We start from the raw sequence: 24,506 nt of genomic DNA on the forward strand, positions 1-24,506 counted from the left end.
CCTCAGAAAACTACATAAAGTTAATCACGTAAGTAACATGGCAGGTCAGGAAATGAACTCTCTCTTACTGACATACATTTATATGTCATTCCCAGTATCAGAAATGAAGCCATTCTCTTTGGCAGCACCGTAACAAAAAAAAATGAAGATGTCATTTTAATATTACTATTGTTCTATATGTACTTTTTCGTGTTTCAGTGCAGTTTACTTAATAGTTTAAAAAAAACAAAAACAGGCAGAACAGCTTTTTCTACTGTCAACAACTTTCTCATTAGATTTCAAATGATGAGTAATGCACCCAATTAAAACATTTAACAAAATGTTTCCAAGCACTATTTTATTCCAACGATTCCTTTTCTAAGAAAAAAAAATTTACTCTTGTGCATAATCACAACACGAGTATGATGCTTTTAAGAAATGTGAGACAAGGCATCATGTCTTCAATCCATGACACAAAAAGCATGCTAACATTTTTCTAAATAACACAGCAAACTTTAAAAGTCTCGACTCAGAAAAGGAGATACCCATCCAATGGACTGGAAGCAGACCACTTCTTCTCTAGTTTTGTACCTTGCCAATCCATTTCAAAGCAGTTTTAAATAACAGTTGCCTTCTTGTGCTGCAGCCAATAGGCAATATCTGGGCATTTTCACTAAAAAATGCAACCAGAGATCAATGGATATAAGCACGTATACTAGCAGACCTTTTCTCCTTACCTTCTTAAAGAACGCCGCAGGCGCCATTTCAGCTCCATTTAGAGTTCTTAAGAGAAACATTGGCCAAGAAGATGCATTCATCTGGAATCCTAAGTAACAAATAAATTACTTGTGTATAACATCCCTACATTCAGTTTGTAAAATACGGGAGGAAAAAGATGTAAAATTGGCTTTACTACTGCCTGACTCCCTCTATTTTGGACTTGGAGAGACAAAACAGAAGTAACCAAGAAGGCCCAAATAGAGCAGCTGTTGGTACAGAAATCTGCGCACTGCATGCCCACTTTGAGTGGTTTGCTTACAGAATCAGTCACTGTTAGTTTGTGATTTGATAGATAAACATTTAAGACTGTCCAACATATGATTTCTAGCACAGGAGATGACCAGGTCATCCCACAGTCCCTGCCTCACTGGAACTTCCCAAGCAGAATGAAACCAGAAATAACTCAGCTTACTTTACAAGGCCACTTCTCATTCTCAAATGACTTCCTCAGCTCCAGATTCCTTCATTTACTGAAGAGAGACTCTTATTTTCAAGGCTGTTTTAAATCTTTCATCAGATCAGAAAAGATGATGACCAATTGGTTTCTTCTCCCCCAACCATAAAAATAAATAAATATTCTTAACAAAGAACATATAATAGTGAAGCAGAAACATATAATGGCTGCAATAGATGTGTATATCATATTGAAAAACACAAACTAGATGTTTCTACTCTAGCATCCTTCATTAAACAAGTGAATAAAAAGTATAAACAGTAATCAGATTTGTTCAGCTGAACTACTTGATACAAGCAGAACAGATGTTTGGCTGAAAATATTCTCATTCCAGATAATCTTCCTTCAGAATCAACTACTTTCCAATTAAAAAAAAAAAAAAAGCATAAACCAAAACCAAAAATATCCCCTTTACACTGTTTTACTCCATCTTTTACAGGTACATGCTGGGCACAGTTTTACAGGCAAATAGACATAGAGAGAATTGGAAATCTCTCCATTAAGCAGTTACTACCAGAATCTGCCAGGAACTGATGAGCTCCCTCACAACTGAACCATGAAGAGCCTCTTGGAAGAATGCCACTAGAAAGGTGGAATGTATTCACAATTCTTGATCAGTTAAATCATTAAGTAATCTACAATTAAATTACGTGGATTATATTTTGTAATTGCTCTTCAAATTACAGCTTTCAGCTATCTTTAGCCGAATAAAAGTTTATGCACTGGAACTACCTACACAACACCTAAATTAATAAAAAGCTCACAACTGAGAAATGGTGTCATAATTTGAAGACTACTGAGCTGATAATCATTCTTGGTTTCATACCAGAGTCTTTACACAGTCTAAAGACATGTGATTACTGAAATACAATATTCCTAACCAGCTAGCACAGAAAAGACACGTACACAAAGAAAGAGGAATGAAAACTAAACAGTTTCAATCAACTTCACTTGGCCTATGAATTGTGCTGGTAAAAACACAGTAAATATTACCTTTATCAGAATTTGCTGAGAACATTAAGTTCTCAAAACCATAAAAGATCACCTATGTAAAACAGAAGACAAAACAGGAACCCTTTCCTACATTAATCATTTTCTAAAAAACCTTATGTAACATACATAATTAAAGCTATGCAAAGATGAGGTAGGAGGGAGTATTTTAACTTGTTATTATGAGAGAAATAGAACATTAGTATCCAGAAGGTTCTCTACCACTCAGGAAAAAAATAAAATAAAATCAGTTGCTTAAATGTCTAACAGGAGGTAATTATACACCCAATTAGCTCCCAGCTTTGCCCAGGAACAGGATGCTGTAAAGCTGCCAAGAAGGCTTTTTCAAAAATTTATCTAGGTATGCCAGAATGCTTCATCGCTGGAGTTCAGCCTATCTCCAGAAAAATCTAAGACAGGAGGGAAAAATAATGGCATTTGCATTCTTTTCTGAATAACTGCAATTGTTCTGAGGGCAGGTAAACTTACATTCCTGGATGTAGGGAAACATCTGCTTGTTTGGGGCTGCTCTAAAAGTAGCCTGCGCCAACAGAGTAAAAAACAGTATCCAAAGAAAAGGCATCAACCCTTCAACTACTGATCTCAGAAAGTTTCTCTTCTTAATGGCTCAACTTTCTTCATTACTCAGAATCCAGAGTTGCTTAATTCATCAGGGCCAGTTTAGAAACACATTTCTAAAAAAAAAAAAAAAAAAAAAAAAAAGCACTGCGATCTTCACAGAATCACCGAATCACCCGGGTTGGAAGGGACCTCAAGGATCACGTAGTTCCAACCCCCCTGCCTAGCAGGGCCACCAAACGTACACATTCAGATCAGGTTGCCCAGGACCCCGTCCAACCTGGCCTTGAACACGTCCAAGGACGGGGCATCCACAACCTCCCTGGGCAGCCCGTTCCAGGCCCTAACCACTCTCCTTGTAAAGAACTTCCCCCTAACATCCAACCTAAATCTTTCCTCCTTCAACTTGGATCCATTTCCCCTAGTCCTGCTGTTGTCAGCCCTTCTGAAGAGTTTACTCCCCTCCTGGGTGTAGGTTCCCTTCAGGTATTGATAGGCTGCAATGAGGTCACCCCGCAGCCTTCTCTTCTCCAGGCTGAACAAGCCCAACTCCCTCAGCCTGTCCTCATAGGGGAGGTGTTCCAGCCCCCTGATCATCTTAGTCGCCCTCCTCTGGACCCTTTACAAGATCTCTATGTCTTTCTTGTACTGAGGGCTCCACACCTGGACACAGTACTCCAGATGGGGCCTCACAAGAGCCGAGTAGAGAGGGACAATCACCTCCCTGTCCCTGCTGACCACCCCTCTCCTGATGGAGCCCAGGATCCCATTTGCATTTCGAGCTGCCAGAGCGCACTGCTGGCTCATGTTCAGTCTCTCGTCCATCAGGACCCCCAGGTCCTTCTCTGCCGAGCTGCTCTCAAGGACAAGCTTTTCTTGAAGAAAAGCTATACGTCACACATACATACAGCTGAAAGAGTAGATACGCTCTTTTCTTTTACAGCCCTTGTTCATGTTGGTATGGCTGCATTCATTCTAGAAGGTTCTACGAAGAACCTTCAGAGAGGCTAAACAGTCATTTCTCAAAAACAAAATAAAAATAAATCAGAATCTTTTCCCTTCAGTGTCAAGAAATGCCAATGTTTTCATTCAAGCCCTCTACATTCACAAGAAAAAGCCTTTTTGAGCTGAGACTGTATCTATCTCAAATAATACCTTTGGTGGACTGGTATTCTAGCTGCATTATCTTACGTTTCTCTAAAGCAGCACAACAGCACAAAAATATCTACCCTCACAATCTACATGAAGCAACTTACTGCTTAAGTGAACTCCCGCTGTATCAGTTTGCCTGTCTCCAAGCTAATCAAGTTTTGCACTGCAATGAAATTACACTTTCCACTTTACTTTTCTAACAGAAGATCTGAAATCTATTAACAGAAGAGTTTCCTCAGGTCAGTAAGAGAAAGCACAACCACCTTCCCAACCTCAGTGATTCCATAATTCCATCAGAAGAAGTTGGAAAAATTTCTTCTCTGAAAGAGCGGTGAGGCAGTGGCACAGGCTGCCCAGGGCAGGTGGTGGAAAAAAAGGGTATCTGATACACTAAGTGACATGGTTTGGTGGTATGGTGGTTATAGGTTGATGACAGGACTAGGTGATCTTTGATTAATTAAGATGAAAGTTGGTCATTATTTTTCCCGTTTTTGAAAAGCAGAACTATTTTCAAACTAATAAGAAACATCATTTTATTTAAAGATTTCTGTACCCAGAAGTGTAAGCTCTACGAAACACAGTAGAAAAATGTAGATCTAAATATACAGATTAATCACAGCAGAGAAAAATGATGCCACAGTTATATTACTCACAGTAGTTGGTCAAAATTAATTTTGAGTATTCATTGTGTAGCAAGGAATTCCTTTGTATAGCTCCCTGTTTAATAAACTTCCTCAATTAGTTTTCACTAAGCTCAAGCACTACTTCTCAGTTTGGGGAGGCATACTGTTGTGGCTCATACTGCTCATGGAAGGCAAAAAAAAAATGAATCTGCAGACTATTTCTCAGCGTAGGACATCTGAATCCTTGCTCATGAGCATTTGTCGTGCTCGCAAACCACTCACAACAAATTGATCAAACATCCCCCTCTTGTGTCAGCTTGAAGAAATGAGAAACACACGCAGTTTGCTACAGCCCTGGAGCGCCCCTTTCCTGATGCAATATTGTTGTTCGCTTTCCCAGATTGCAGTTTGTTTGGAGCACTCAAGAAAATGGAGTGCTTGATTCAGGTTGTCCTGAACTGTACACACTTCATGCAGTCCAGCTGAGCACTGCACACTTGGCTTAATAGCAAGTGTCTTCTACTGGGCCACTCCACCTTACTGAAGAGGAAAAAAGGATATTTTGCCTTACCCAAAATTTAGTCCTTATTAAGTTCCACTAAAAGGGACATGGACAACAACAACAAGCAATAAAATATTGTATCCATACACACTCATAAGGTAGGGTGTGTATATCAGTGAACAGTTTCAGAATGGGCACATGACAGTATCTCAGTATTACAAAAACTGACAGGCACTACAATTTAATACTAAGAGACTTAATTAAGTAACTAAAGCCAAAAAGCAATTATTCTGCTCATTCTTATTTCAAAAGACTAACCTGATCAAAAAAGAAGGAAAAAGTCACAATCCACTTACCCGAAATTAGTTCACTTACCTCTCCTTTAGAGTCAAATAATTCTTTGGTGACATGTTAGTACCACTGAATTTGCCAAGACAAAAACACCAGCTCTGCTCCATAGACATTAGTTCAGAAGCTTTGTTTCTTACCAAGTGGAGGCTGCAGCATGCCCCCCTTCTTCTCACAGGTCCCGATGGGCTGTATGTCTGAGGAGTCCACCAGCCTCCAAAAATCATTTTTGTTGTCACTTCCATCGAGTCGCAACCTTAGCCTGGCCCCAGTGATTCCAATTATCGTAGCTATGCAAACCGAGGTAACGTTGCGAGGATCACGGGCTTCCAGTTTCATGCCAACTTTGAAATCATTTGTAGGTGGAATTCTGGACTACAGTAAGAGATAAAAGACTTTTTGTTGTTGTTTGCATTGCTAAATTGCCAGCCAGTTCAATATACAGCTTTCATTCATCCAGATATTTCATAGAAGTGGGTAAATATAAAGAAGCCTTTGAACTTCCAGCGTTTAGCAGTAAATCAGAAAAGGAGATTGGACAACCTCCCAGCAGTATAATTTCAAATATTTGATGCTTCTGCTGCATAAACACAACTGATTTTTTAAAACATAGGCAGAGCCAGGATGGGTAAGACGGAAATATTGCAAAAATATGAATACAAAGATGGAGGAGGAATGAATAATACTCGAAGCGAATGGGAAACAAAAACAAGAATATCAGGAAACATGACAACTCTTAAAAATAGATAAAGAAATAAATACCAGAGCAAACAATATTTATTAGTTTTTAACTCACAAGAAACACAATAATATTTTGCAAATTAAAACAAAACTTGGATGCTCTTGTGCTAGGCACAATGAAGGTTTCAGGCAAGAATGTTTCTTTACCAAAAAAAGCTTACAGTACAAAGAAAGAAACAGAAAAAGGAATTAATGTTAAATGCATTTTAAAGAAAGGAAACAGTCTACAGTCACATAAAACTGTGCAAAGACAGGAACTGCAGCTTGAGCTTATTCACAGCGAACTGAGTACATTCACACACACACACACACACACACACACACACACACACACGCTTGAAATGCCAATTTAATTAACAGGCATCAGATTCTTGGAAAAAAAGATGCCAGCACAAGGAAGAGATGATGAATGCAATTTGGTCTTTCAGCTGAATTTTTTTGTTACAAATTAAAAGTTAAAAAAGGAGAATATTCTTTAGTGAGCTATTATGAGGAACACAGAGAAGTTCACATAACAACAAACACAGGCAGAGATCAGCTGGATTACAGTCCAAATGCTTGCCTAATGGAACCCTGTAGGCAACAACATTACCTTACAACAATCACAATCTTGTATCAAGACTAACTGGTATTATATGACTCACCTTGGCTCTAGTGAGATTCTAGAACAATCTCAAGGGAAGTAGAAAGATATCTCCTCACTTTCAGCCCGAATTTATTTGTAGAAACTTTTACCAATACTGTACTTCCAGTTCTCTCTACATCTTTGAAAACACGAAAAAAATCTGCAGTGCATTTCCATGTAGCAACCTGATCCCTTCTGATCAATCCTTCCTCAAGTTAAACAAGCCAAACACTGAGGTTTCTCGTAGGAGAGGAAGACTTCTCCTGGAAGCCTGCCTCTATACCTCATCTAGGTCAAAGCTGCTCCCAAAAGCAGATGCCAAAAATGGCAGCCTTCCACTTGCCATTTTACCCCTGCAGCTAACACAACCTGAAACACAGGAGGCAGGCAGAGGGCTCACAAACATGGGCATTCACATTCACAAGATTCACACATCCCTTGCCACACCTGTCTGGTCAGGTCTGGTAGGGAACTATACTAAGTATGCAGGGTGCACCTGTATGCCTGGGTACACAGAAAAGGGCTGAGGAATTCTGCTACCTAAACAAGTATTGGTGATATTTTGCCTCCACAGCACTTAATAATTAAAAACGTATCTTGCTCTGTCTTTTCGATGGCGTGCAGGTGCAGTGTTCCAAGCAGATCCCAGATCAACAGCAGGAGCCCTGGAGGAGCCAGAACTCAAAAACCAAGGAGACAAGCAATACTCAGTGAGCACTGAGGGCAGCATCTGCCAGAGCTGCATTTAGACAGCAGGCTGTCTGAAAGGGGAGACTGAGCATATTAAATTTAAAGGGCAATTCAATTTCAGGACATTGCTTGTCCAGCTGTTATTTTCTACAACCATGAAAGACAACTGAAATTGAAAAATTAGGGAGTTTGGTTTTTTTTGAAGGAAAAGTGAGCCTGTTTAAATAACAACAACTCAAGGCACAGTTCTAAAAGGTAACTCCTCCATACCAGTTCTTATCATGTAGTAAAATAATAAAACCAGCTATTTAAGAGCTTTCTTTGAAGCTTCTATCCTAACCCAAAGGGGCTGAGCTGTTAATATTTAAAATTTTCAGCTGCTTGAAAAGAAAAGTTTAGGGGTAAGAGAATGAGATGTAGAATGCTTCAGAATTTCAGGGAGTCATTAAAAATAACGAAGAGTGACAAAAAAATTCTAAATTAAGATAAATACTTTAATCAATTCCTATTAGCAGTCTATGCCTGTACTTTAACTTATGGTAGAGACTTCAATCTATTGCTCCCCAGGTCATTTTTAATTACTATAACATGTAATATTCCCACAAGTGACAATTTCTGGATATAACAGTCAAATAAAGCTCTCTGCTTGTTTTTTGGCTGGCCACAGCAGTGTCTTCCTTTCATTACACAGAGTGACAACAACATGTACAATTCATGTGTAACCCAGCAGTAGTCAAATTAGTCCTACATGAAGCTCAAGCACTTTAGTTTCTAAAATCCTCAAACATTAATTAGCAAGAAGAGCTGGCTCTGCAATAATTAACACTGCATATTACTTCCTACTTAAAGGTCAAATCCTACAAGTGTAGTTTGAATATGCAAATTGTTTGGAAATTAGCTATGCACAGACGTGAAGGCTCTTCTTTCCAACCCACACACTCGTAAAGTAAATCCAAGTCACTCAGATACATCTATCTTAGCCCATGTTATTTAAACACCTTTATTTGGGATGTTGTTTTGTTGTACGGTTAAGGCTTCCCAAGCATCATTTGCAAAGAAGTCAACACACAAAAGAGACAAGGAAAGGCTTCCGAGCAGCTTTCTGCTACAGCTACATATCTCAAGAGTGTATGCTCTGGTCATCGTGGTCTACAAGGTATGAATACAGCACTAACTTAGAATGACCAAGAAATAGACCACTGCCCTATTCCTACCCAAGCAGGGCTTGGGGTCTCCGCCTTGAGCTGGTATCTACCACAAAAAACACATACTGAGAATGATAAATTATAGGTGAGTCATCCAAAAATAGCCATAGACTTTGCTATTCTTAGCCCTCTCTCATTGAAAGCAGCACAAGAGAGTATTTTGTCCTTTATCCTCACCTCCTGAAGCGAAAGTTGAAATTCAAGACATAATATGAAGAAATGCTACCATCTGCTTTCATTTTTCTCTGTTCTCCATTCCTGCAAATTACTTCAGGTAACCAGTATGATGAATCCTCTCCTCATATTATTAGTCCAGGTCTTCAGATTATTCCTTTGTTGCTTTTTGCTTGGTCTCCACTGGAAGCCACTATCACAGTACTACGAGACTGCCAACAAACCCTAGAAGTTATCTTTCTGGACACTCCAACCCAGTAAACCATGTATACACTGCTTCTCACATAAATTATAGTTCTACCAACCTGAACTACCCAATTCCTTCAGCACCTATCTACTCAATTCATGGAAGGTGCACCTACTGAAACTCATCCTACATAATTTTTCACAGCTAAGTCAGACAATCCAACTTCGGAGCATACTGGATCCCAGCTGCTCCTACAGAAAGAAAAACGCCTTCAGAGATTGATTCATTCTCCAAAGAGCTGAATAAATGAAGATCATTAGCTCATACAAGATGGTAGAATTAAACTGCATCAGTAAATACATATAAAACCATCACGCAGGGGGAAATGAAACTTGTAGAGCACAACGTAAAGCAGCACACTAAATACCCTTTGTACAAACTCCTTAATATCTCTCACTGAATGACAACTAATACTGAATTCTAGTAACTTGAGACTGTAGTTACACATGCATACTCTTCAGTGACCTCATCTTTTTAATTCTTACATTTGAAACGCTTAACTTTAGTCACCCTCCATCTTTTGACAGCAGAAGTACACTAAGTTCAGGGACAAATTGTTTTCCTTATTATAGATCCAATATTTCCTTTATATTCTACCACAGAATGATTTCAGTTGAAGAAACCTTAAAGATCACCCAGTTCCAGCTCTCCTGCCAAGGACACAGACACATGCCACTAAAATAGACTGCCGAAACCCCCATGCAGCATGACCCTCAACTCTTCCAGCAATGGGGCATCCACACCTCCTTTGGGCAGCCTATTCCAGTGTCTCACCACCCTCACAAGGAAGTGTTTCCTCCTTATATTCAGTTTAAATCCACTGTCTTTTAGTTTAAAACCATTGTCCCTCCTGCCACTACAAGTTCTGGTAAAAAGTCTGTCCTATAAATTTTTTAATGTATTCTTTAAACTCCAGTACCTGTTATCACTATCTATTTTTGAAGCCACCATGCTACCAGAAAACCATAATGCAGTTGCCATCACTGAAATCTGGTAGGCATGGCCATCAATGACTACTAGCTGTTCAGGAGTTTTTCTGGTTGATCCACATGTAGAAGCCATTTTGTTCTTTCTTGCACTCCTTTCCAATCTAGCTGAGCCTAGCTGGGCTCAAGCAGTGGGCCCTGGAGAACCTCATAAGGTTCAATAAATCCAAGTGCTAGGTCTTTCAACTGGATCACATCAACCCCCACTACCAATAAAAGCTGAAGGACAAAAGGATGGAGCATAGCCCTGCCAAAAAGGACCTGAGGATACTAAGGGATGGCAAGCTGGACATGAGCCTGCAATGTGCCCTTGTAGACCAGAAAGCCACCCATATCCTGGGCTGCATCAAAAGAGGTGTGGCCAGCAGGGTGAGGGAGGTGATTCTGGGCTGGCGAGACCTCACTTGGAGTACTGCATCCTGATGTAGAGCCCTCAGTACAGGAGAGAGGTGGACCTGTTTGAGTGTCCAGAGAGACACTGAGAGAGAGGGGGCCTGTTCGGTCTGGAGAAGAGAAGGCTCTGAGGTGACCTGATGGCAGCCTTTCAATATCTAACGGGGGACTGCAAGAAGGGGACAGACTTTTTAGCAAGGTTTGCTGTGACAAAACAAGGGGAAGCAGTTTCAAGCTGAAACAGGAGATTCAGATTGGGCATAAGGAAGAAAGTTTTGTTTTGTTATTTTTTTATGATAAAGGTATTGAAGCTCTGGAACAGGATGCCCAAACAGCAGGTAGATGCCCTGTCCCTGGAGACATTCAAAGTCAAGCTGGATGGGGCTCTGAGCACACTGATCTAGCTGTAGGTGTTCCTGTTCTCTGCAGGAGAGTTGGACCAGATGACCCTTAAGGAACCTTTCCAACTCAAACAATTCTATGATTACACCTTGGTAAGAATCATCCTGATCTGAAAGAGTTAAAACACAACATACTCCATGGAACCACAGAATGATTTTTCACTGAGAGGTGGTGAGGTGCTGGTACAGACTGCCCAGAGAGGTTGTGGGTACCCCACCCCTGGATGCATTCAAGGTCAGGTTGGATGGGGCCCTGGGCAACCTGATGATCTAGCACATGATCTACTGACTACCCACTCTGCCTTTGGGGGGGAGGGGTTGGGGGGGGGTTGGAACTTGATGATCCTTGGAATCCCTTCCAGTCCAATCCGTATGATTTGAGTATTTGGGAGATTCAAAAAATAAGTGGTAAATAACTTTTCCAGCATGCACAAAAGTATATATACATACATTTTGTACATCTAATACCTAGCCAGAATTGAAAGTACTCCTACAGTTACAGATTGGTGGAAGGCTCCTTTCATTATCAGCTAAATTTTAATTTCCACAGTAATCCTCTAATATTACTAAAAAAATAAAAAAAATAAAAAAAATAAAAAAAAAAACAACCAGAAATTTTTTTTAACTCCAATGAGACGGTTCTATTTTGTTCTCTTTTAAAGAAAAAGTGAGTCCAAAGATACAGCTTTAATGAAACCCTCAAAATCTGGCTTGAGGCAGAAACCAAAAACGGAAAATTTCAGTTGCTGGTATCTACCAAAAGTTTAAGATACTGATAAACAGAGATCAAAAGAAGTCAAAGTCTGCAAGCAGTCCAAATGTAAAACTTGACATGTAATCACCCCACAACGAGTAAACATACACACACAGACTTGCAAAATAGTATTTGGCATACCTGTTTGAAACAATGTAGAGGGGCAGCTATTGATTCAGTCTCCTTCAGATAATCATCCCAACTAAACTGTTCTGAAAGATATAAAGACCAAAAAAAAAGGACAGTTTTGAAAGGGAACATAAATTAAGAGGTGAGCTGGGAAAATGGAGAGCAAAAAACCCAGCCAAATATCTGTAGAATATTTTTGTTACCCCAAGAACAGCATTACAATAAAATGAAAACTTAATAAACTACACAGCTTTTGAAGTAGCTTTAAGAGTCAACAGGGGAATCACACAACAGGAAAATATGCATATCTACAAGTTCTTCTTTTTGTGCCCCACATTTACAGATACAAGTCAGGATACCTAGATTCAATTCTCAGCACATTCCTGTAAAAATCACTTCAGTGCTTTTGCATCTTAGCTCCCCATCACTTGAGCAGTGGGAGGAACAGCAGCACTGCTACAGTAACTTCAAAGGACTGGTTTAACAATACACAGTAAAAACCACAGACACTTAGCATCTACTGAAATATACGTTGAGAATCAGTATCCCCAGTCCACTATAATCAAAAGAATCAGCATTACGTTCCAACAGCACCTTTGTTTCTTTTCATGAGAAGTTTGATAAAGGTTCCTCTTTGTAAGGTGAATACTACAAGATAAAAACTACCATAGCACAGCTAATGTTTTTGTCCGTAAATCATCCAGATGACCTCCTTTGCTTATTTTCTGTTTGGGCAGCTGGAATCTATCTGATGTTCCTGTAAAGCAGATCATAAATGAACCCCAAAATAGTGCAACGCTGCCACCCAGTGGTTCAATCAGCGATAACTTCACAGAGCAAAATCTTCACAGCGGTGGAGAAACTGCATTGTGCCTGCCAGTAAAAGCACTACTGGACAAACACAGTGCCTCAAGCAGAAGAGAACCATCCTCTTGATCCACTAAGATCTTCAGTTTTTGGCACAGCAGCCTCAAAAGGTTATGAAGGATTGGTCCTTGACTCTGCAGAGGGCATGCAGTTGTTAACTAAGTAACAAGTAAAAAAATAATTCAAAACTTGATAATTCAGCAAACTGAACTGCAGTTAGGCTGGTAACAAAGATATTTTCATAGGGCACCTTGGAAGCCTGTATATTTTGTCATAAAAACCTTATTTACACATTTATACACTTGCACTGATTTTGTATTATTCACAAAAGGTATTAACTTTAAAAATGCATTAAGACACTTTTAGGAGGGTATGTTTAGGAGGGTATGTTCTGGAAATGGTCCTTCAGACTATTCCTAAGAAACCTGCCTCCAGATCCATTGCTCCTTTCTTTGAAAAGCCATGGAGGACACAAATACCAAAAGTAATAATTAACTGCTTTCTAAGCCTCACCTTATAAAAATAGCCTTTGAATCTAAAAATAAAATTGCCACTATCGATTGACTTGTGATTAAAAAATTATTTTTCAAAGTAAACTTTAATGTACTCGGTTCAATAAAATTAACCCAGAGGTTAATTTCACACAGGGGGTGGTGATGCACTGGAACAGGTTGCCCAAGGAGGCTGTGGATGCCCCATCCCTGGAGGCATTCAAGACCAGGCTGGATGTGGCTCTGGGCAGCCTGGTCTGGTGGTTGGTGACCCTGCACACAGCAGGGGGTTGAAACTGGATGATCGTTGTGGTCCTTTTCAACCCAGGCCATTCTGTGATTCTGTGAACCCTACCAAAATGTTAATTATGTTCCAGCTATTCCAGCTCTAACTTGATACAATATTGTAATTACGAACCACAGCGCTGTTGTGGTAGGACCAGGCAATGTAGATACTTCAGAGAGCACGTTCGAAGAGGAGGGACAGCATTTACATCCTCTGAAAATACTGTATCTCCATAGCTGCATTTCCCAAAATGATTTTAGTTGTTATAACAGGACTTTAAATTTGGTGGGATGTCCAGAAAGTACAGAGGAAAACAAATGGGTTTGCTTTTCAGGGAGTATTTGCTAGAAAGCCATACAAGGTAACACAACAGCCAGCTGCACCTAAAACCGTAAGGAAAACAATATTGCCTTGCTCCTTGCTTTAAGTGCAGGATATTAGAAACCCTTTCCTCAAGCATAAATGACCTAGTTTACATTAGGACCACTCCAACTGTGAAGATATGCTACAGAAAAGCAAGTGTCTCGGATACAGAGCTACTTATCATTTAATTGCTGCAGTCATAGAAAAGAGAAATGAAAGAATATCTCAACGTGTAAGATGGTTACTTAGGAAGACAGTAACATGGAAAAAAAAAAATCTCTATCCAAAAATCTCTACCTAAAAAGTAAAGAAAGAGTTGTTTTCTACATATTTCTAATTCTAAAGCCCCTGAAAACACACAACTTCTGAGAAATTGAAGAGAAAATTAGTTCACACTGAATGATTTAACATGCATTCTCCTTCCCACTCAACCTGTAGGCTGAATTAAACAGCTTAAGAAAAACTGTCATGCAACAACACAGACAACTCTTGCAACCCACGAGCAAAGTGAAAATGAGAGAGAAAAAGGAATTTTCATGCTGAAGAACAAATCAGCATATATTGGGAATGAGGAAAAGAAAAAAAAATAGAAAAAAACAAAAAACAAAACAAAAAAAAGCCTGAAGGTAATCAGGACATTTTGTAAAAAAAAATTAGGTAGTTTATAGCCAGCACAGGAGTGGGATTCTAAACAGTGATCCAAGACCATCAGCATGCCCAAACAGCCTCATTATTTAAACAAACAAACTAACAAACAACAAAAAAAAACAAAACAAAAGAAAATAAGTTTATGCCACAGTTGCCTACAATAGCACTGGTTTACAGTCAGTGCTCTGTGGGTTAACAGTACTTGCTGTCTTGCTATTTTTTCAATTCTGCGCCAAATCCCTACCACTTCTGGAGAGGCTTTGCCCATTACAAACTAACTTAAGCTACTAGAAGGGACCCTAGGATGCCTCCAGTTTGGCTCCTCAGAGCAGGTCCCATCACAGCAAGGCTTGCTGAGCTCTGAGTATCTCAGGGAAACCTCTCTGGGCTCCTCTTCTTGGGTTTGATCATCCTTCACGCAAAGGTTTCTTTCCTCACAGGAAGCAGGAATGTCTCACGTTCCCATGAGTGAAGACAAGATGACCTTCCATTGTGTCTCAGAATTGCATCTGGCCAGATTTTCTTCACAGTCAGCTGTCAGGCAGTTGAAATTAGCAAGGTGATCTCCTGTAAGCTTCCTCTTCTTTCAGCTGTGCAAATCATCAGTCTTCTGTTTACATCTTGTGCTTCAGCACTTTCATGCTGTTGGTGGCATCGAGCATGTCAACGTCTTCTTCACACTGGGGAGCTCAAAACTGAACAGGGTTCTCCAGACACAGTCTCACAGACACCCAAAAGGAGCCAACTTCTGTCAGCCTGCAGCCCACATCTCTGCTAACACGACCACGCATGCAGTTCATTTTACAACCACAAGAGCACACTGCTGGTTCATGCTCTGCCTGCAGGCTGGCAGCACCCCAGTGGCATCCCATCTGGTCCCATGAACGTGTGTGAATGCCGTTTTTTGGAGTGTACCCTAATTGTATCTTCTTCTACTGCACACACTACTTTAGTTTAGTTTGCATCAAAGTTTGACAAATTTTAAATTGAAGACTCAAGTGTAACTTGTAAATAAGTACAGTTCAAGCGTTATTTTTTTTTAGTTTAATATAGTATTATCACAGTCTAAATCCTGTTTAAACAGATGAAGCACCTTGTGCCTTCTCATTTCATCCCTATGTTCCCCTAGTATGTATCTGAGAATTCTGATCCGAATGTGCATATTTTCTATTCTTCTTCCCACCACCCCTCTTTGACAAAGATGAAGTTTCCTTTTAATTGTTTTATACACTACTGCAAACCTGGCAGGTAACTGTAAGGTACTTCATATCCTTCTTTGTACTTTGTATTCTTTTCTTATGTTGGGATCATTCAGCCAGTTTTTCTACTCTTGCCTTTCCCTACCAACTGCAGTCTTTTTTTTTTTTTTTTTCTTTTTTTTCTCTCTTCCCACACCAATGCATCCTTTTCACTGGCCAGAAGAGGTCTCTTCTTTCTGGCCACCAACAACAAATAACACAGGATAAAAACTATCATCTAATCTATAGCTAATCAGAGATCCTAAGCAAGGCACTCCTCTGTAGGTGTTTGTCAGAGTTGAGTCCAGATTTCATAAGCAAATTCACTGCTCAGATGAAAAGCATAGTCTCGAGTGGAAGAACTCAGAGAACAGAACAAGGCTTGCCTGCTTAGCACTATTCCTACCCAAAGTTTTTCAACATACTGTTCTCTAGTGCAGAAAAAGACAAGGAAGTTTTATAGTGACTCAGAAATACAGTTATCTTAGTCATACAAGAACAGCACTTTGCTGGTGGGGGCTGTCTCACGGGGCTCCATCTGTCATGTCAGACAACATTTTTTAAAATACAGACATGCCATTCGAGTCCTCCTGTGTAAACTCCTCTTACACAACTGGAGAGGGGAAGAGAGACACTTTAAGTCATGCAAAGAAGGGCATTCATAAGAGAGAAGAAACTACCACTGATATGCTCCCAAGAAATGGAAGAAAGAAGTCTGACAAATGTAACTGCAGAAAGCATTACTACGGCTTCCAGAACCAGGATATCACATCTTTATGCAAAAAGACATCGCCTCAACTACCCAGTTATGTTGTTAGTCTCTCACCATGTTCAAAGATATAGTTCCTGACATAGTCAATAACACAACTTCTCAGGTGGCATGAAGTAAAACCTCCGACCCAGACCATCCACTAGGAGTCAGATGGTATGGAAATGTAAGAAGAGCGAAAGTTTAAGTAACCCAGTGATATTTTCCTAACAACTAAGGATTCTTAAACAGATATTCTACTTCAGTCAACAGTACTCATGACATTTCTCACTGCCTCAAACTCAACCAAAGCACATGCATGAAGAGCATATAAGGATGCTGCTTCCTACTGCACTTCACAAAAGTGAAATTGCCAACATTTCCACATATTTCCCAACAGCCCGACGTATATGTCAGCCTATGGCACCTACTGAGGACAACAGAGATTGTACAAGTTTACAAGAAGTTGGCTTGTTTTTGACAACTGTGTAGCTTTCTTCAGTTCATCATCAATAAACTGTTGATTTGAAAACAGAATTTATTTAAAGTAAAATTAGAAACTCAGGCAATTTAATCCAGTTAGCAACATTAAGATCTCAAACTATTAAAACTGAAATTCAACTTTTTTGGTAAGAGCAAGCATTAATGAAAGAGAAGGTAACTGAGGCAAAAGAGGCATTCAACAGGAGCATACATCATCAGAAGAACAAGGAAATCAGTAAATGATCTTTAAAAAGTGTTTATATTTACACAGTTTTTGATTACATATATCATGAGTACTTGTCTGAGCTAATAAAATCGTCAGATTCAAGCCAAGCAGTTTCAACAGTCATTTGCTACACCAGAACATACTTTGCTAACAGTGAGACAAAAGCAATTGTATGTTTTTAACGAGTCATCAGTTACAGCCAAAGAGACTGAAGGAAAAAAACAGTCTCAAGAGACAGACGTTCCAAATATACTTTTCCTTTTAGGTACCTTAACTAATAACCTGACAGCTGCAATACCTACCACTTTTTAAAGACGGGTTGTTTGCCTGCTGATTCTTTCCATCTTTCTCTTTTTTAATTTCCTTTGAATCTAAAAGACAAGATTTCATTACTTCATAAACGTAATACTCTCATCATAATAACATCCATCATAACACAGAATACTTTCAAACAATAGAGAATCTGTCATTCCAAAGACTTTGTTTTATCTATTTCAGGGGATAATAAAAAGGTATTTGTAATACAAATTTAGTGACCACATTATTTTTCTTTCAAAATATACTGAAAAGTACAGCATGAAAAGATATAGATATAGGAGGAGTAGAATAAGAATAGTCTTCTTTCATCAGTCCACAAATCCTCCACCACAGCTCAGTGAGGAGACAAGTTAGGCCCTGGGCTCTATGCAGGACAGGACATGGCATTCTCCTGCCAGGTCACAGCACAGTCCATGGACTCCCAGGGAAGGAGTGGCAGTCAGGGCTTGTCGTAACCACCCCAGCACAGAGCAGGCACCAGGGCAGTCCCAGCAATGAAAACCTCCCTGGGGACAGAGTCAGGCTCAGTTGGGCCACGGGCCCAGCAGAGGGCCATTGACCATGGCACGGCAGAGCTGCAGGGCACCAGAGCCTGCTGCTGTGGCCTTGCTGGGGAAGGGGCTGGCAGTACCAGGGTGATGTCAGGGCGTGTGCTGGTGGGGAAGAGGACCTAGGTGAGGTTGGTCAGGGCCCTGAAGTGCACTCAGGGGTGAGACACTTCACAGATATAAAATGGATAAAAGTACCTGACAGGGTCCCAAAGAAAAATCCTTACGGAGGGCTGGACCAGCTGCAGTACCTGTGGATGGTGCCCACGGAGCTCTAACCTAGGTTCTTGTTCAGCAGTGGACACTCTATGTCCTGACAGCTACCAGTGAGAAAGCAAGAAGGGACTCACACCACTTACAAGAAGACATCATCACTGCCTTCTTCCTACAGTTCAATATATATTCTATCCAGTCTTTTTGAGACTGAACTGAATCCAGCCAGTTTTCTACTGGGTGGTAGTAATCACTAGAAAAGCTTTTTGCCATGTTTTACAACTTCTGGTACTCAGGCTTTCAAAAAATAAGAATACAAAAAATCATGGGACTGTCAGAGACATCAGGCTGACAGCTTACAGAAGAGAAAGCTTCCCGATGCACTTATTTCTGAAGGGGAAATTCAATGGAGTCCCACATGAGAGTACTGAAGAATAGAACCAATAACTGCATCCTGCAAAGACCAAAACTTGAAAGGACAGTCATGAAAGAACATCTCCCCTACAGCGCCAGATTTCAAACAAGATGACAGCCTTTCATGAAAAGAGAAATCAACAACAGGTGAAAGAATGTGAAAAACCATGGCCTGGACACCAGATGAGTTTTCACTGACAACTACCACACAAATTATTTATTTCCTGTATCAGTTTGAGTCACTGCCTATCTCAAATAGGAACACTGAAATGGAACTCTGTCAGTGACACATTCTTCTTAAAATCAGCCATTAAAAAAAAACTATAAGAACAAACCAAGATTAAGATGTTAACGAAAAGAAATGGATTCCTTAAATATCTCTTTAATCCAAGCTAGAAGCATCTTAATTTATAATAAACTCAAGGTACCATCGTTATCACTTGGTTTTGATGGGCAGAAAGCTGTTCTTTAAAACACTCAGGCAAAACATACCTAGTACATGCAGAAGCATCCAAAAAAAAAATCTGACTAAAACCAAAATTGTTTTTCTAGGCTCCCCTTGCTTTTATGCATCCCAGCTTTTAATGGTGAGAAGATCACTACAAAGTTGGAGCTATTTTATCTAAGCAGATGAAATACCATTAACTGAAGGAATTGCTAGCCTGTTTTTGCTTGAGATACCTGGAATCTGCTACCACCTCCCACTCAGAAAGGATTTCCTTAGACTATGCTTTACCGATGCTAAGATGCTGTGGTCTGGTGTGCCTCTTCCAATGTCATTAGCCAGAGCAGATAAGAATTTATGGCCTATTTTTATAAGGAATATTAAGGAATATAAGATCTATTAAAATCTAAATGTATAACTATGAAATAAATGCCTTTAAATGTGCCAATGTACATACATCATTTGGACACCCAAATTCTAGAAAATTCAATTTCAAAAGATCATTGAAAACAAAATTAAGACATGGAAGACTATTATGTCAAATACCTGGATTGAGGAATATGATTCCTTCAGCATTATGAGCCTCAGTTTGGGAAAACTTTCAGGTCAATCCTCAAAAATGAGGTTGCAAAGGTCCCTAATATTTCTATAGACACAAAGAGTATTTTCTTTTCATCTCCTTCAGCTAACTACATTCAGTGATTTATTCCCTTCAAGGCAGGAAAGTGTACTTGAAAATGGGAACTTTTTTTGTATGTTAGAGACAGCAGAGACTTATTAGTTCTACAGTCTTGAAGGTCACGGTGAACAAAGCAAGTTTAATTCATTATCTATCTTCTCTGTCCAGAAAGTCCATTTTCAAAGGACAAGCTTGTTTTTATCTTTTCCAGTTTATTTGAGTTTACTTTAGTCTTATAGCATATTTCAGATCATTTTGTCAAAAAATAAACAAAAATGAAATGCTGCTACTGTGGATTTAATTATATGCTATTCAGTTTTCCAAAAAAAAAAAAAAAAAAAAGAGAAAAGAAAAGAATGAAATACCACTTTCAACCAAAGTGTTAAACACCCCGTAGTATATTTTATATACTATTATATAAATAGTACATAATATATACAAATATAAATATATATTATATATATAAATATATAAATACAAATATAAATATACTATTTATATAATATAATAATAGTATATTTATATGCTATTATTTATATATATATAAACACAGAGAGTTGTTACATTCACTATGCAAACAGGTAGCATATAATACATCCGTATACATAATTCACAACGTATATATGGGTAGCCTATAATACATAAAGGCTAAACAGGAATTTTCAAAACCTTGCAAAAGAATGTTTTCATCTTGGTAGCATTTACTAAAATTAAAAAGAAGTACATTCTGTTATTCACTGAAATAAAAGCTTTTTGACAGCACACATCATAAACTACAGCAGTACATATGCAACAAGTTTGTAATAAATTATTTAAAATAGTGCTTTCTGCTTACTGATTCAAAACTCTGTGTTTACATTACTACACCCTATCAGTAACCACAGAATTCTTCTGCTGATAAGATTATTCAACAAAAGACAGGCAAGAGTAACCACATCTATCATGCAAAAAAATAGAGACAAAGAAGAAATCAGACAAAGTTATCTTTACTGGCTTGTAAATGTGGGCAAAAAAAAAACCCAAACAAATAACAATCAGAAAAGGTATCTGCAGAATATAAAGTCTGGGAAAGATGACTCTGGTGGCCAATTTACACTTCCTCTTACAAAATCCTGTGCTGAACACTAGCTTCCTCTTTGATATACTTAACAAATCCGAAACACTTATTTCTGGGAAGAGTTAACCTTTCAGCAAACAAGATGATTTTTCGTCTGTACACCAGCAAGCATCATCTTTTTTGCTAGCATTTATGTTTCACTGTTGCATGCTACACGAGGAAGCATGCGTTTGTCATCTAAGACCTCATATTTGCTTGCTGTCCAACGTGGTGAAAAAAGTTCACAGTCATGCTTTCAAGATACGCACGGCTATTTCTTAGCCATCTTAAAGTCTTCAACTCTAGCTTGTGTTCAAAACATACCAGGAGGCTACTTTTCTAAAAAACATAAAATCCTTCTTCTCTTTCAGATGGACATGAAACACCCCACAGTTACAGAAACATTTACTCTGCCTATGCCAAGCAGTTGCTCACCTTTATATGAAGTTCGCTAAAAAAAAAAAAAGCCCAGGATTTACCACAGATCAGCAAGTTGCTTTCAGTCCCCAACATATAGGGATGTGAGCATATTTTACCTACCCTTCACCAAACCTCAGTGCACACAGCTAAGGTTATCAAGAAAGAGTAAATCTAATATGCCTCCTTCCTTTTCCTTTTGTGCTTTCCCACTGGGATTCTTATCTGCCCAGAACAGAGTGTTTCTTTCAGTACATTTAGAAAACAGCCATGCAGAAAAGCTACAAGAGAAGGGGGCAGACTTCCTCCATAAACTCTTGGTGCAACAATTAAAGAGATGACTGCTGTCATTACAGAAAATCTATTTAGCAAAAGACAATTATTTACCAAGGGAGCACATGAGCACTGAAAGCAGCTTGGGCAGAAGGTGGACAGCTCAAGATAAGTTCATAAGTGTTGGGGATCTTTTATAACGGAAAGCTACCCATCTGAAAGGTTTGGAAAACAGCAGCAACATGGTTTCAAGTGGGCCTTCTTGCTTTACATTCTTTTTGCTTCACCAACCCAAACACACTTCTTAGCACTCGCACATTTTAGCACTCAACTCACAGTAACTTCTGCAGACACGATACAGCACAAATCACACCTTCATAATACAGTGCCCACATCATGGGCAGATTTATTTTAAAAGTGCCCATTTTATCTTCAAAAGCCTGCAGAAAACAGCAGCTAACACTGTTAACTGCAGTTAAAATTTATTCCTTGCACTACTCAGTTGTTCCTCTCCTAATTTTGTGCAGATACAGAATACAGCACTACATTTCACTTAATATCACATCTAGGCATGTTCTTCAATTTTAGAGCAGTATAGTGACTTCAAGACTGTCACAGGTCAAAATTCTCTCGGTTGAACAGTACAGAACTCCAGGATAACTTGAATTCAGCATACGTACTCTAAAAAAATGTAAAGTTTAAACCTACCTGTGTTCAGTATCTCTCCTTTTTAACTTCACAGTATATTAATTGACAAATAATAACTCGTCACCTTAGAAGTTCCCTGTTTCCTCTCGGATAAAAGTTATCAGGCCTCACCTTTAGTCGTGGTTCTCCCCATGGTAACACTTGTGTGATCTTCCCTCTCACAATAAAAAGGCTGAAGTTGAAAGACCAGTTAATTCTTCCTTTCAGTACAACAGTTTCCTGTGGAGTAATAATACAACAAGTTAGGGGGAGGTTGTTAGAGTTTGGGTCTTCTTGTTCTGGAAAGAAGGATTTTGTGTGTGTGTGTTGTTTTACAATTATCTTGCCGGTTTAAGGTTGCAAAAGTTTAACAAGCTATTTGTAGAAGAACAGCATGTAAACAATGGATGTGTCAAAGCAGCAAGGGTAGGTAAGAACCTAAACTTCTATTTCATTGGTTTAGGAGGTTTGTTGTATAATGATTTGCATTCGCAGCGAGTTTCTAATACAAAGAAAGACATAAAACATTCTTTTTTTTCCTGTTTTCCCCAACAAACATTACTGCAAACAGGAAGAAAGACTTTAATGCATCACCCACTTACGTGCAGAGAGTTTAACAACCACCACTTTAAAAAGCCCTGGATAAAAAAATGCTCTTTCTGAGCTACAGGGGAAGGAGGAACAAAACATAGATGTAAGAAATCTACACAAAGGCACAATTGCTCGCTGCATCTGCTTGCTGGTCGTAACCACTTACAGCAGAGCTGGGAGAAGCCATTAGAGGAAGCTAACTGCAGATTCACACACTCTTGCAGTTCTTGGAAACTACAAGGGACAACTCAGTGAAACCATTTTAACACAGCAAAAACATTTGTGTGTGTTACTTCTACTCCAGAATGTAGTTTTGGGAATTCTGACTGCATTCAATCCAAGACAAACTCATTTGAAGCTTTTTATCCCTAAAGCAACAAAATCAGCAAGTTCACTTGACATTATTCAAAATAACAGCGCATAAAAACATGTAGATCACTCTGAAAGTAATGCTTCCTATTTATCTCCATGACAACTACAACTGATACAAAGAGCACAACAACACTATTTGATAGAACAAATTCTCAGCTACAAAATACTCTTTTGCAATGGTTCCCCCCATTGTCACCAGTGATGAACAAGAGCCTGCGTGCTGCGCTCATAAAAATCTGCACCAGTGGAGGTGGCCTGCTGGAACACACCACCCACTGCCTCACTGTGCTCACATCCACTGGTCGGTCTCCATCAGCGTTCAGCAAGCGTCCACAAATGTGAATAGGTGCCATTTTTTCTGCATGGAGGAATTCAGTTACACACCTGTGCTCCATACGTACTTCCATGTCAGACGCCATTTTGTCTCTGCCGCCATCTGTCACACAGCAACAACATCCATCGGCGCATTGGCGGGAAGGTTTAAACTGCACTGCTGTACCACCAACATCCACCTCCGATGTCACAGGCCGACATCATAAAACATGAGGCATTCTTTCACAGCAGACCTTGTACATTCACATTTGTGAACTCCCTTCTTTGATCACTTCCTTTCAAGGAAATTCCATGAGCTCAGAGTTTATATCATCAACAGCTCATGATTATTATTTTTTTTTTTTAATTTAAGTAAGTCAGTACTTTTTCAAAGATGAATTTTGCCAGAAGTCACATTTTTAGAAACCATATCTTTCTAGTGTCATTAAAAACAACAACAACAATAGTTGAAAAGCAAGATATCTACTTACCGAAAAAAGAAAGACACCAATACTGCATACAGTAAGAGGCGTGTTATACAGACAATTATATTCCTGGAAACAGTGAAATTTCAGTGAAATTCTGAGGAACTTGTACACTATGGTGGTAGACTCTATGATGAAAACTTCACACAGGGCAGGTTGTGTTGCTAAAAATAAGTATGATTTCTGAAAGTCCAATGACTGAAGAACGTGTTTCATGTGTTGGCAGTACACAAACGTGCTGGATATTCATTACGAAAACTCAAGGAACTGAGACTTGAAAGCAGTTATAAATAAAACCGAGCACCGACATAAAGTAAGCTGGTTTTGCTACACAATGGCACTCACGGCATAAGCGATCATCAGGATTAAGAACAGAAATCCTTTTAAGACATCAAATAAATTTGAAATACTTGATGCTTTCATAGACTCCCCCAAAAATTCAAAGCTTTTCCGCCGTGAGTAATAAATTGCGAAAGGTGATACGGAGTCAAAGTAACTGTTTTTACAGATTACTTTAAAACAGCGCATGGTTTTTATCTTTTTGTTCCAAGCAC

General features: G+C 39.1%; 1 protein-coding gene across 3 annotated transcripts in view; it reads right to left on the reverse strand.

The window, feature by feature from the left end:
* Window positions 1–24,506, reverse strand: part of SCML2 (Scm polycomb group protein like 2) — a 69,995-nt gene that overhangs the window by 36,774 nt on the left and 8,715 nt on the right. For 2 of the 3 annotated variants that reach the window (XM_052674001.1, XM_052674000.1), the window contains exons 2-6: window positions 22,325–22,432; window positions 17,405–17,473; window positions 11,765–11,835; window positions 5,548–5,782; window positions 717–805 (exon numbers count right to left, since the gene is read on the reverse strand). In XM_052674001.1, the coding sequence (XP_052529961.1) occupies window positions 717–805; window positions 5,548–5,782; window positions 11,765–11,835; window positions 17,405–17,473; window positions 22,325–22,346 (486 nt within the window). In that variant the 5' untranslated portion in view covers window positions 22,347–22,432. The remainder of the gene's footprint in view (window positions 1–716; window positions 806–5,547; window positions 5,783–11,764; window positions 11,836–17,404; window positions 17,474–22,324; window positions 22,433–24,506) is intronic. The other variant, XM_052674002.1, reaches the window with a different exon arrangement.

Source organism: Tympanuchus pallidicinctus, unplaced genomic scaffold (genome assembly GCF_026119805.1).
Source record: "Tympanuchus pallidicinctus isolate F22 unplaced genomic scaffold, pur_lepc_1.0 scaffold14, whole genome shotgun sequence".
NCBI classification, from domain to species: Eukaryota; Metazoa; Chordata; class Aves; order Galliformes; family Phasianidae; genus Tympanuchus; species Tympanuchus pallidicinctus.